The sequence below is a fragment of the Chelonoidis abingdonii genome, chromosome 23 (genome assembly GCF_003597395.2).
Source record: "Chelonoidis abingdonii isolate Lonesome George chromosome 23, CheloAbing_2.0, whole genome shotgun sequence".
NCBI classification, from domain to species: domain Eukaryota; kingdom Metazoa; phylum Chordata; order Testudines; family Testudinidae; genus Chelonoidis; species Chelonoidis abingdonii.
In genome coordinates, this window is record NC_133791.1 from 21,611,790 (window position 1) to 21,624,897 (window position 13,108).

General features: G+C 47.2%; 1 protein-coding gene across 1 annotated transcript in view; it reads left to right on the plus strand.

Moving 5' to 3' along the window:
- The first annotated feature begins 7,257 nt into the window (after positions 1-7,257).
- Positions 7,258-13,108, plus strand: part of LDLRAD2 (low density lipoprotein receptor class A domain containing 2) — a 37,767-nt gene continuing 31,916 nt past the window's right edge. Inside the window, exon 1 of the mRNA XM_075060222.1 lies at positions 7,258-7,364. Within this exon, the coding sequence (XP_074916323.1) occupies positions 7,283-7,364 (82 nt within the window). The 5' untranslated portion in view covers positions 7,258-7,282. The remainder of the gene's footprint in view (positions 7,365-13,108) is intronic.

A 13,108-nucleotide genomic window follows, 5' to 3' on the forward strand; every position in this document is an offset into this window, starting at 1 on the left:
GAGTGGAGGTGAGTTGCAACGGTGGGGGTCGTGGGGAGGGCCGCAGGAAATAACCTGTGGGGCAGAGAAACCGCTCCCCCCCAGCTCACCTCTGCCTCCTCCCCTGAGTACGCCGCTGCTTTGCTTCTCCCCTTTATCTCCCAGGCAAGCCTGGGAGCAGGGCCGGCGCTACCATTTAGGCAGTCTAGGCAATTGCCTAGGGCGCCAGAATTTTTGGTGGGCAGCATTTTGGTGGAAGGGGCGGCCAGCGGCTCCGGTGGTCTGCGGGTCTGGTGGAGCTGCCGCAGTCGTGCCTGCAGATGCTCGACTGCTCACGCGGCTCCGGTGGACCGCCCGCAGGCACGACTGCGGCAGCTCCACCGGAGCCGCAGCACGAGCGCACGGGGTGGCGAAATTCCCGTCCGCCTAGGGCGTTCAAACCCCTAGCACTGGTCCTGCCTGGGAGGGAGGAGTAGGGTGGGAAATGTGGCATGCCCAGGGGAGGAGGCAGGGCCGGGGATTTGGGGAAGGGGTTGGAATTGGGGCAGGGAAGGGGTGGAGTTGCGGGGGTCCGGGGGGAGTGTGGGAAAAATTTTTGCTTGGGGCGGCAAAAAACTTGGAGCCGGCCCTGCCTAGGCCCCTGGAGCTGAAGCAGAGAATGTCATGGAGGTCTCTGGAAGTCACTTCTTCTGTGACTTCCCTGACCTCCGTGACAGAAACGTAGCCTTAGTTATATCCAGTGTTTGTCATTCACTTTTTATTGTGCTTATAAAGCAATGCAATTGTCTTTCTGGTAATCCTGATACGACTTTAAAGAAACATACCTCTAGTTTGCACAATCTGAAGTGGGAGGGAAAAAGCCAAGCTGATTTCAAGGAACTGCATTAATAAATGGAAACTGCCCAGTAAAGATGATTTCCAGTGCTACTGTGTGGTTAGTTGCTACAAGTGATGTAAAATGAATTGCGGGGTAGCATAATACACTAGTTACATGTCAGCCTGCTTTACCTGCAGAATGCTGCTTTTCCATCCTGTGCTGAAGAGGAATGTACAGTAAGACAGAAAATTAAAGGATTTAAAGACTTTTCCATCTTAAATCAGGCACATTGGTAATAGTGACCTAGTGCAGGGGTTCTCACAACAACAATTTTGGTGGCCGCTCTGACAATTTTTCCTAAAATATTTAATTAACTTTAGGAAAAACAAATAAATATGCACATATACATGTGCAAGTCATTGTAATTTATCTATGCAGGATTTTTTTTGCAGACTCAATAATAAAAATAATGTACAGTTGTCCCTATTCTTTACTAGACCTAAGCAGAATAAAAACACAGATAAGGTGCTTTGCCTGTTTTGCTTTTTTTGGTTGATTTTCTTTTAATTTTTAAGACTTGCTAGCTAGTAAGTCTGCTGTTGTGAAAAGTGATATATGTATATTTGTTAATATCACTTTTCACAGCAGACTTACTCATCCCTAGAAAGCTTGGGGACAAATTAAAACCTGGATGGGGAAGTAGGTGAAGAGGCAGGAGGGCCACGGGTAATGGGGGACTGGACGGGGTGGTGGAGGCAGTAGAGGTCAGGGCGTGCGGGGGTGAGTCCAGGCCTGGAACCTGGGGTCCTGATGCACTGGGGGGCTGGAGGAGGCAGTGGGAGCTGGGGTGATGGGGAGGGTGAACCTGGGGCCAGAGCCCAAAGCCCTGTGGCTGGGAGATTGAGTCTGCTGTCCACCCACCACCCCAGAGCTAAAGCCCAAGCCCCACCTCTCCCAGGAAGGTGAGGAACTCACACTGGTCACCTAGCTCCTACAGTGTTCGTGGCTCCTGAAGCGGGCAGGGACCAACCCCTGCTAGTGACCCTGTAAGAGGGACCCGCCAACCACCAACCAGGAGGCTGTGGCCACAAGAAAAGCCCATGATGGCTGCATGCAGCCACGGTGGCCACATTTGAGAAACACTAAGAGAGAGATTGTGTGCATGACAGAGGATCCAGATTTCTCTATTACTGCCTGCTAGGGGAAATCTCTGTTAGCTTAAGTGGCTCAGGCCTGTGCTTTCTGCAGCTGGTGGTACAACGCTCTACTTTAGCATCCCCAGATCCATGTGTGAGAGTGATATCAAATAATTATTGCCTCTTGGTTCTGAACCCAAATGTTTATAAAGTGAAAGTGTTGAAAACAGGTTGCCGAGCTTGGACTTGCAGGAAGCAATTACTTGTTCAAAGTAGTTGTCAGTCTTGGCAACTTCTTCCAACAAAACTGGAAACAAGCAAATTGACTATAGTGTTTACCAAAGATGATGTTCTTAGAAGGATCCATGAATATATATAGCAGCTGCTGAACAGTTGCCAAATGTGACTTTAGAGATCAATGGATATGCAGAGAAAATGGGTTTTTAGCCCAGAAACATTATAATCTGATGTCAGGTCAGGTGCTATGTGCATGATACATCAGCTCATTTGTTTTCATGCTTGACTGGAAAGCCAGCGAAGGAATAATTGAGCCCTTTGTTTTATTTTTGGGAAAAGATCACGATTAGAACTGAAGGTGTATCCTCCAAACTCACGTGGCACGGTGCCCCATTGAGGTCATGTGCATCACATAATCCACGTTCTCTGGACTGTTCAGTCAGGATGTTTATAAGGCAGATCCCTGGCCTCTTATTTTCCACCCTTTTCTAAGTATTTGAATGATCACCTTGATTTCCCAACCGTGTGTTTTTAGACAATTATTTAAAAATTGGATTTTCTGTGTACCGAGAGTATTAACACGCATATTATTTCTGAATCAAGTTGCTGAGATTTTTCCCCCTATTAAAACAAAATGAACCTTCATAAGAACGGCCAGACTGGGTCAGACCAAAGGTCCATCCAGCCCAGTATCCCATCTTCCGACAGTGGCCAATGCCAGGTGCCCTAGAGGGAATGCACAAAACAGGGAACCATGAAGTGATCCATCCCCTGTCGCTCATTCCCAGCTTCTGGCAAACAGAGGCTAGGGCAGAAATGGGCAAACTACGGGCCGCATCCGGCCCTTCAGACATTTTACTTCCCCCTCCATTTACCTCTCTCAATTCTGAAAACTGACCATTCATTCCTACCCTTTGTTTCCTATCTTTTAACCAGTTACCAATCCATGAGAGGACCTGCCCTTTAATCCCGTGACAGCTGACTTTGCTTAAGAGCCTTTTGTGAGGGACTTTGTCAAAGGCTTTCTGAAAATCTAAGTACACTATATCCCCCTGGCCATATGCTTGTTGACCCCTGTCAAGGTTCCTTCCCCACTCTGAACTTTAGGGTACAGATGTGGGGACCTGCATGGACACTTCTAAGCTTAATTACTAGCTTAGATCTGGTACACTGCCACCAGCCAGAATTCCAGTGTCTGGAGCACTTTCTGTCCACCCCCAAAATTTCCTCCCTGGGTTGCCTTGAGGGACTTCACCAATTCCCTGGTAACACAGATCCAAATCCTTGGATCTTAAACAAGGGAAATTAACCATACTCCTCCTTTCCTCCACCAATCCCTGGTGAGTCCAGATCAATCCCTTGGATCTTAAAACAAGGAAAATCATCAGGTTCTTAAAAAGAAGCTTTTAATTAAAAAAAGTAAAAATCATCTCTGTAAAATCAGGATGGAAAATACTTACAGGGTAATCAGATCATATAGCCCAGAGGAACCCCCTAGCCTTAGGTTCAAGTTACAGCAAACAGAGGTAAAATCCTCTCAGCGAAAAGGAAACTTTACAAGTTGAGAAAACAAAAATAAGACTAACACGCCTTGCCTGGCTGTTACTTACAATTTTGAACATGAGAGACTGATCAGAAAGATATGGAGAGCCTGGATTGACGTCTGGTCCCTCTTAGTCCAAGAGTGAACAACCCCCAAAACAAAGAGCACAAACAAAGACTCTCCCACCAAGATTTGAAGTATCTTGTCCCTTTCTGGTCCTCTGGTCAGGTGTCAGCCAGGTTTACTGAGCTTCTTAACCCTTTACAGGTAGAAGAGACATTAACCCTTAACTATCTGTTTATGACAACCCCCTTAAGGAATTCTAGTAGCTTAGTGAGACATGATTTCCTTTTATAATAACCATGTTGACTCTTCCCCCAACAAATTATGTTCATCTATGTATCTGACAGTTTTGTTCTTTACTATATCAGAGGGGTAGCTGTGTTAGTCTGGCTCTGTAAAAAGCAACAAAGAGCCTTGTGGCACCTTATAGACTAACAGACGTGACATGCATCTGACAAAGTGGGTATTCACCCACAAAAGCTTATGCTCCAATACATCTGTTAGTCTATAAGGTGACACAGGACTCGTTGTTGTTCTTTACTATAGTTTCAACCAGTTTGCCTGGTACTCAAGTCAGGTTTACCGGCCTGTAATTGCCGGGATCACCTCTGGAGCCCTTTTTAAAAATTGGTGTCACATTAGCTATCCTCCAGTCATTTGGTACAGAAGCTGATTTAAATGATAGGTTACAAACTACATTTAGTAGTTCTGCAATTTTAAATCTGAGTTCCTTCTGAACTCTTGGGTGAATCTCCTCTGGTCAGGTGACTTATTACTGTTTAATTTACCAGTTTGTTCCAAAACCTCCTCTAATGACACCACAATCTCATACAGATCCTCAGATTTGTTGCGTAAAAAGAGTAGCTCAGGTTTAAAATCTCCCTCACATCCTCAGCCATGAAGACCAATGCAAATAATTAATTTAGTATCACCGCAATGGCCTTGTCCTTGAGTGCTCCTTTAGCATCTTGATTGTCCAGTGGCCCCACTGGTTTTTTAGCAGGCTTCCTGCTTCTGATGTACAATGCTAAAACATTTTTTTGCTATTGCTTTTTGAGTCTTTGGCCAGGTGTTCTTCAAATTCTTTTTTGGCCTCCTAATTATATTTTTACACTTCATTTGCCAGAGTTTATGCTCCTTTCTATTTTCCTCACTAGGATTTAACTTTCACTTTTTAAAGGATGCTTTTTTATCTCTCACTGCTTCTTGCACTTTGTTGTTTAGCCACAATGCCACTTCTTTGGTTCTCTTACTATACTTTTAATTTGGGATATGCGTTTAAGTTGAGCCTCTGTTATGGTGTCTTTAAAAAGTTTCCACGCAGCTTGCTGGGATTTCACTTTTGGCGCTGTACCTCTTAATTTCTGTTGAACTAGCTTCCTCATTTTTGTGTAGTTCCCCTTTCTGAAATTAAATGCTACAGTGCTGGGCTGCTGTGGTGTTTTCCCTGCCACAGGGATGTCAAATCTAATTATATTATGGTCGCTATTAGCAAGCGTTTCAGTTATATTCACCTCTTGGACCAGATCCTGCACTCCACTTAGGCCTAAATCAAGAATTGCCTCTCCTCTTGTGGGTTCCAGAACTAGCTGCTCCAAGAAGCAGCCACTTAATGTGTCAAGAAACTTTATCTCTGCATCCCGTCCTGAGATGACATGTACTCAGTCAATATGAGGATAGTTGAAATCCCCTGTTATTGTTGAGTTTTTTATTTTTATAGCCTCTCTAATCTCCTTGAGCATTTCACAGTCATTTTTTGTCTGGACTGTTTGTGTTTGAAAAGTATTCTCACTTACACTAGCTGGCCATGCATTTAGGTGCACCATGGAAATAGGTTGTGACAGTCTTGATTGGTTATCGAGTACAGGAACAAATGCAATCAAGGGGGATAAAGAGTTAAGCAATTATGACATTGGGACGTTGTTGTTAGTTCTTGGGCTAACCATGTTCTCTAATTTCTAGCAAATCACTATTTGGATGAACGTGAATCATATAAATTCAGCCTTTACCAGATTGGGAAACCCTCAGATTTTCCAGAATAATCCCAGTGGGTGTGGTGGGAGTGGGTGGAGTTCCTGCCCTAATGCTAGCCCTGCAGAAGCCCTGGCCTCTCATGGGAGAGCTAAAGCTTTATGCCAAATCTACCTCCATGAGAACCTAGATAGTGCCACAATAAATCAAGAAAGGATTTTTACAAACACCCACACATACTCTGCAGATGGGAATTTCAAAGCCATAAAGGGGATTTGGACACCCAGTTTTCATTAGCATTAAACCTCCTGCACCGCTCTGCAGACCTCAGCCTCCAGCAGTAGTTCTGTTAGTGCCATAGGCAAGTCCTATGGGCTGAGCAACCTGCAGTGCTCTGGTCCACTGTAAGGCCAAGGATGGGTGAGCAACCACTAGGGGAGGGAGATGAAAGGCAAGGGGGAAGTGGGCCCAAGCAGTAGAAGTGGGGAAATGGGACCAGGACAATAAGGTTTAGAAGGAAGAAAATGGAGATGATTTTTTTTGTTCAGTTGGGTTTCCTGAAAAACATTGGAGCCTGGATGCCCTTCTCTAAATGGGGCATCTTCTCCCACCTCCCTGGCAAGGTCAGTCTGATAAATAGCTGCCTGGGCCTGTTCTATGACATTCCTCTTTATGGCCTGGATTCAGACAAGTGGCTCCCTTGAAGGGTGCATATAGCTCCATTGACTTAGAATATCAGGGTTAGAAGGGAGCTCAGGAGGTATCTAATCCAACCCCCTGCTTGAAGCAGGGACTAATTCCCAGAGAGATTTTTGCCTCAGATCCCTAAATGGCCCCCTCAAGGACTGAGCTCACAAGCCTGAGTTTAGCAGCCCAATGCTCAAACCACTGAGCTGTCCCTCCCCCACTGCTTTGATGAGAGTGCTCAAGTGCTCAAGCAACTAACGGAATCAGGGCCTGAGTAGTCTCCATTCGTTCTAAATCAGTCCCGAGCCCATTGTTTTCAGCCTGGATCTCCCAATACCTGTCTTGTTAGTGCCATGGCACGTCATGCCCAGCAGCTGTGCTCTCATCCTCACTGGCTAGATATTGTCCATCTTGGTTCGCTGTCACCATATGATGCATTTTAGTGGATTGGAGGATCCTGGGGCAGCATGTTTTATTGTTCCCCTTGGCTCTTCTAATGCTCCATCAAATTCCCATAGTTGCCATGGCTACGCACCAACACAAATCCTGACCGTGAAGAGCAGACTGAAGCAAGGACAAAAGTAAAGCTCTAGGGGTCATTGTGCCCAGACAAGAAAGAGAAAAGTCCTCTGCCTTTTAATCAACAGCCAGGGCTGCTGCCTTTCGCAACGAGCAGATCAGCTGCTCCGCTTTGTTCCCATGTCACAGCAACTTCCAGCTTGATTTGTTCTCTGAAAGCTAGGAGGTCACCACACTCCTCAGTCCACTAGCTGCTGCTGGCCTGGCTGGTACTTCCTCATGTCTCGCTGTAGCTTGGGATTTGGGGCTCCTGAAAAAGGAAACGCAAAGATGGGGAGACACTTGCATATGCTATCAAAGTGGCTGGTTCTGCTGAACTTCATGGTATTGGAGGTCTCATCCATAGAAACAGGTATGGTGATTTTTCCAGACTGCTTATTTGCTCCCCAGCTGGGCTGATCCAGAACTCAAGCTCTCTCTTTGGTTTACTAGTAGAAACCTCACTTTACACCTGAATCTAAAGTGCATATCTGACATGCACTGTAGCCACACTCCTTCCGATCTTTGCATAGGTGAGAGCGAAACGGTTTCACTAGGATGGGGAGAGATATGTGCATGGCCTATACAGAAGCTGCTATTTTTCCTGGTTTAAAAGGCAGCTGCAAAATACTGATAATACTGAATGATTCATATGCTCTGAGGGGAGACAAGCACCTGTGGCTAGCAGGTGACCATCAGTAGTTTCCCAAATCATGATTGGCTGTGCCCTGGTGTGTATTTGCCTATGTGTCCTCAGTGCTAGGTGCGACCTTTCTAAGCATGGAAGACATTCGGCATACTTCAAGGGCCCTGATGTTATGCTGAACTGTGCAATGACGTTGGCATTCACATACAGCTACTTGACAGACTGTTTGAAATTAATATTTTTCCTAGGGTGTTGAGGCCAAACTCTCATTCACTGTGCAAGAAGAATCACTGTTACCATCATTCCTGTTTCACTTCTGCAGATGCAAATCAGGAGTGAGTTCCACCAGTGTGAAACTGGTGGAAATCAGAGGAAAATCAGGCTCAATGAGTCCAATAAGGCAGTATGAGTCCTACATGGCATCTTCTGTCCAGGGAAACATGATGGAGTAGGTAGAACCTATTAACTTGCCTTGGAACAAAATTCTCCCCTCTCTTCTGTGACATGGGTAAGAGAGCCACAGTGTGGACTGGAGAGCAGCATTTTGACCTTAGTCCTGTGGCTGAATGCAGCCCTCTCTCACCCTTGTGCAGCCCCAGTAAGCTGAACAAAGAGCTTCCACGGGTGTGACCAAGTGCTGCATTTGGCTCTCTGTCACATCCAGCCAAGACAGTGACAGATGCCTTAGCAGCACCATAGACGGAAAGCTGTCTATTGTCCATTGTGTAGCTGTAGTGCTAGAATTATCAATACCTGTCTTACCACAGAGAATGAACGCATTCATTGCATGTAATTCACCAGCCCAGGAATCCTACTGGCCTAAGCGAATGTTAGTTTGGAAGGAATGGCTCCCCATCACGAGGTGGAAACATTAGGAGGGTGTTTCTAGAGTGGAGTCCAGGCGTTAAACCCTTTGGGGTAGGAGCGGTAGGTGCTTTCTTGTGTCAGATTGAGTACTTTAATACCGATGAGGAAACGCAGGGAAGTGTTTGGAGGTGATGGAGGAAATTCCCTGAAACCCAGAGGAAATGGGTTGTGAGGGAAGTTCACTTTGGAGGGTTGTCTCCTACCTTCCCTTCCCCTGGGAACTGGAATGAACTGGGGTCAACAGACAGAAAGAGACATTTTCCTCAAGGAAGCGTCTGAGAGGGGCACAGGCTACACTGGGAGGAGAGGACGTAGGTCGGTGCATATGTGCTGGAACTGCCACACCCCCGGCTTGAAGTGGTTTCCATCATATCCAGGGTTTACAGTTTGGTTCAATGGCTCTCAGCACCCCCACTATACACATTGTTCCAGCACGCCTGGGTAGGCGAGTGGACAAGGGCACACGGACCCCAGGAGAGTCTGGAGTGCCCTTGTCACCATGTCCTACCCTCTGGGTCACTGTGCATGCTGGCTGCCCCACACCAGGCACTACGGCACAGCACAGAACGTTTCACCCATTCCAGGTTTTCACTGCCATAATGGACTTGCTGTAAAAAATAAAAGGGGAATCCTGGCCCCATAGCAAGTTTTGCCATTGATGTCAGTGGGGCCAGGATTCACCCAGACATGGATATGAACTGGCACCTCCAGTCTAGTCCCTCCTGTGTTTCAGGTGGGGTTGGATTTCTCTAGTTTGAATTCGCACCCAGCTGAAATCTTATAAGAACAGCTGGTCTTGTGTGAGCTGCACAACTCAAGATGGCTCAGATCTCACTAGGTCAGACAGTTTTACATGTTTTGGGCCAAAATATTAGAAGATCAGTTTTTGAGATTTCCTTGAGTCAAATCCAGACACAAGTCCTAGTTCTGATTTGGCTTTGACCCTAAACCCTAGCCTAAAACAATCATAGAATATCAGGGTTGGAAGGGTCCTCAGGAGGTCATCTAGTCCAACCCCCTGCTCAGAGCAGGACCAACCCCAACTAAATCATCCCAGCCAGGGATTTGTCAAGCCTGACCTTTAAAACCTCTAAGGAAAGAGATTCCACAACTTCCTAGGTAATGCCAGAGCTAAAAACCTGATCTGCTTCTTTGTACCCAAAATCATCTGGACAATCTAACCAGCCCCCCTTCACTGCTGGGGAATCGCTGCAGAAGGCTTTGAAGGAGCCAAGCCCTCATCCCTCTGCAAAGTAAGCTCCACTGTACAACTTCAAAAGGTATTTCAACAGCAGGCTGCAGGGCTTATTTCTCCAAGGGAGCTGTCTCGGCCAATGATTTGAGATATAATTGGATTGAAATCACCTGCATAGGAAACAAGATGTTTTGGTATCAAGGAGACACGGCCCTTTGGCATTGACAAGCAAGAGAGCTAGAATATGCTGGCTCTATAAAGTGCTGCCCCAGCGCTTCCCAGACATGTAAATTTTTCACTGTGTGGGCTCCCAGAGGCACAGAGCAGCATTGTTCAGGTCTCTGTGTGTAACTGCAATGCCACGGCCGGGGACGTGAGCTGATTCTGTGTGTGCTTGGTCCCAGTGGACTGCTCCTTTGTGATTTCAGGGTAACAGTGAGAAGGGCCGTTAAACAAGCTCTTGGTAATTTGATGTGTGTGGGTTGAGGGAGTCTTGGAGTACGCTACAGGAGCAAACTTTTTTCTGCTCATCAGCACCAGTAGTGCGGGTTGATGGCTGACCCATCCCATGGTACAGCAGGGGGTTATTAGGAGGTGGGAAATTTTCTGACCTTCTCCAGGGCCCAGCCTACCTCCCTGAGGTGGGAGAGACTTTGAAAACTGGGATTCTGCTCCCAACAATTTGCCATGATCTCTGAGACCCTTCTAGCAGAAGTAATGGTGCCCAGGAAGGCCACCTTCCAGGCTAGGTAGAGCAGAGAGCATGTTGAAAGCGGTTCAAATGGGGATCCTCTGGAGTTGTTTTCCTTGGCACCAGGGATGACTTTCGGTGCTAGGAGTCCTGGGACATAGAAGCAGAGTCCTTCCTCAGCACTGGAGAAGCAGAACAGCGCCACGCCTCCCTTAGAGACCTGGGGTGCTTGGTGCCAGGTCAGTGTGACTTGGCTCTGAGGGAGGACAAAGCACTGCCTCCATAAGAAGGAACTTCAGTCTGGTGTCTCTGTCCTTCTTAGTTTGGGGCCTGAAGCCCTTGCAAATCCTGCAGCACTGCTGCACATGGGCCTCCCTCAGACACTTGAGGGAGCTGGAATGTGGGTTACTAACCAGCATTGGCTTATGGCACAACGCACATCTCAAACCCCAGGGACTGAGGCATGTCCTTGCACCAGGGATGGGCTAACCCCGCTGTGACCTGAGATGCCTAGGGCAGCTCACACTGAAAATGCCAAGGTCAGGACAGGGTGCAAGAGGAGAGCAAATTCCCCCAGAACTGAATGTTAACACTGTAGTTAGATTCACCAACCAGGCACAACCTAAAAAAAAATAAAATAATTGGAGATATCTCCTAGAACTGAAAAGGACCTTGAGTCCAGCCCCCTGCCTTCACTAGCAGGACCAAGTACTGATTTTTGCCCCAGATCCCTAAGTGACCCCTGAAGGATTAAACTCACAGCCCTAGGTTTAGCAGGCCAATGCTCAAACCACTGACCTATCCCTCCCTCCGCTGTGCTCCTGATTCCCCACATTGGTTATCAAGAAGCTAAAAAATAGAAATCACGGAACCCCCTTCATTGCATTCCAGTTCTCTGGCTCCCAATCAACAAATAGATCCAGTAAGGTGAGGAGTTATTTAAAAAATTCTGCTCACTGTATAAAACGTTCTTCTGACCCCCAAAGGGCCAGCCACATTACCAGGTCAATATTAGTTTGGATCTTACCCGAAATATCATGCTGCCAGTCAATCCTTTAGTAACTAAAACTAAAGGTTTATTAGAAAAGAAAAGAACGAGAAGAGAGTTGTTAAATGGTCAAAGCCATCAGATACATATATAAGACTTCAGAGTCCATATAACAGGATCTTCACAGCATTGGTGAGTTTGCTAGCTTGAAAGACCCTCTGGAACACATCCACAGCTTGGATGGGTCTATCAGTCCTGTGTTCAGAGCTTCAGTTTGTAGAGAAGTTGCTCCAGAGGTAAGAAGCCAGACTGAAGACAAAATGGAGATGGTACAGCTGCCTTTTCTATCCTTTGCCATGTGGCTTGTACATCCTTGGTCCCAAACACAAGCTCACTGCACACAGGCCTGGAAAAACACTTGGAGTCCCTGTCCACAGACACGTCCCTAGGTGTCCTGCTGACTCATAGTTGTAGCCCCTGGCTTCTCTCAAGGAGTTCATTGTACAGCTGATTGCCCTTAATAGGCCACCAAGAAGGCTGGATAGCACTGATGCCAATCTGTCTGGGGGTCACCCAGGAACACAGCACAAGTCTGATATTCAAATAATACCACACATTTATAACTCACAATCAGGGGTGAAAGTAACTTACAGGACTTACCGCTACTGCAGGAGTCCTGAGGGGGTGTGGCCTCATCCAGAAGAGGCGTGGCCTCAATTGGTAGGGGCAGGGCCTCTCAAGATTTAAAGGCCCTGGGGCACTGACTGTGGCTGGGAGCCCCAGGGCCTTTAAATCAACAGGGGCTCCCAGCTGCAGAGATGGCCGGGAGCCCCTGGGGCTCAGGGGCAAATTAAAGGGCCTGGGGCTCCAGCTGCTGCGGAGCTCTGGGTCCTTTAAATCCCCCCCCACATCTCTGGCAGTCGGAGCTGTGGGTGGGATTTAAAGGACCCGGAGCTCCTGCAGCTGTGGGGAACCCTGAGCCTTGCCGGGCTGAGGCCAGCATTTAAAGGGCCCGGAGCTCCTGCCGCTGTAGGGAGCCCCAAGACCTTTAAATCCTGGCCCCAGCCCAGCTGCCGGAGCTGCGGGCGAGATTTAAAGGGATCTGGGCTGCCCGCAGCCGCGGGAGCTCTGAGCCCTTTAAATCCCCACCGTGGAAGCCAATGCGATCTGGCACTGTGTACTGGCTCTTGCCGGTACACCGTACTGGCTTACTTTCACCTCTGCTCACAATACAAAGATGATACAAACCTGATGATCATATTTAGCCAATTATAACTTTCCCACTAATACCTCACATGGCATATATTGTAAGATTCAATGCAATTTTGTAATATTGGTATCAATCATATTATAAACGGTCACCCATATGCCATACAGCATCACACCCATTAAGCGGGGTCAGCTGACTAACTAACTGAAACTTAAACACTACAAAAAGAATTATGTACAGTAAATAAGAGAAGTTCACTAAGAAATACTTGTGGAAAAACTCAGGGACAACAGCAGTTCCAGTGACCTTCGCAGGCAGTAAGAAGTAACTGAGGAGGTGGCAAGATGGCAGGGCCCATTATACCAACACCATGAGGGCGCGACTCCTGGGGGCACCAGAGCCAACCCAACAGATACCGCTGAGCAGGGCCGTCCTTAGGATTTATGGTGCCCTAGGCGAGATTATTAAACTGGTGCCCCTGTGCCTGTCTTGCTCTTAGAAACACAAACATAAGCTTACA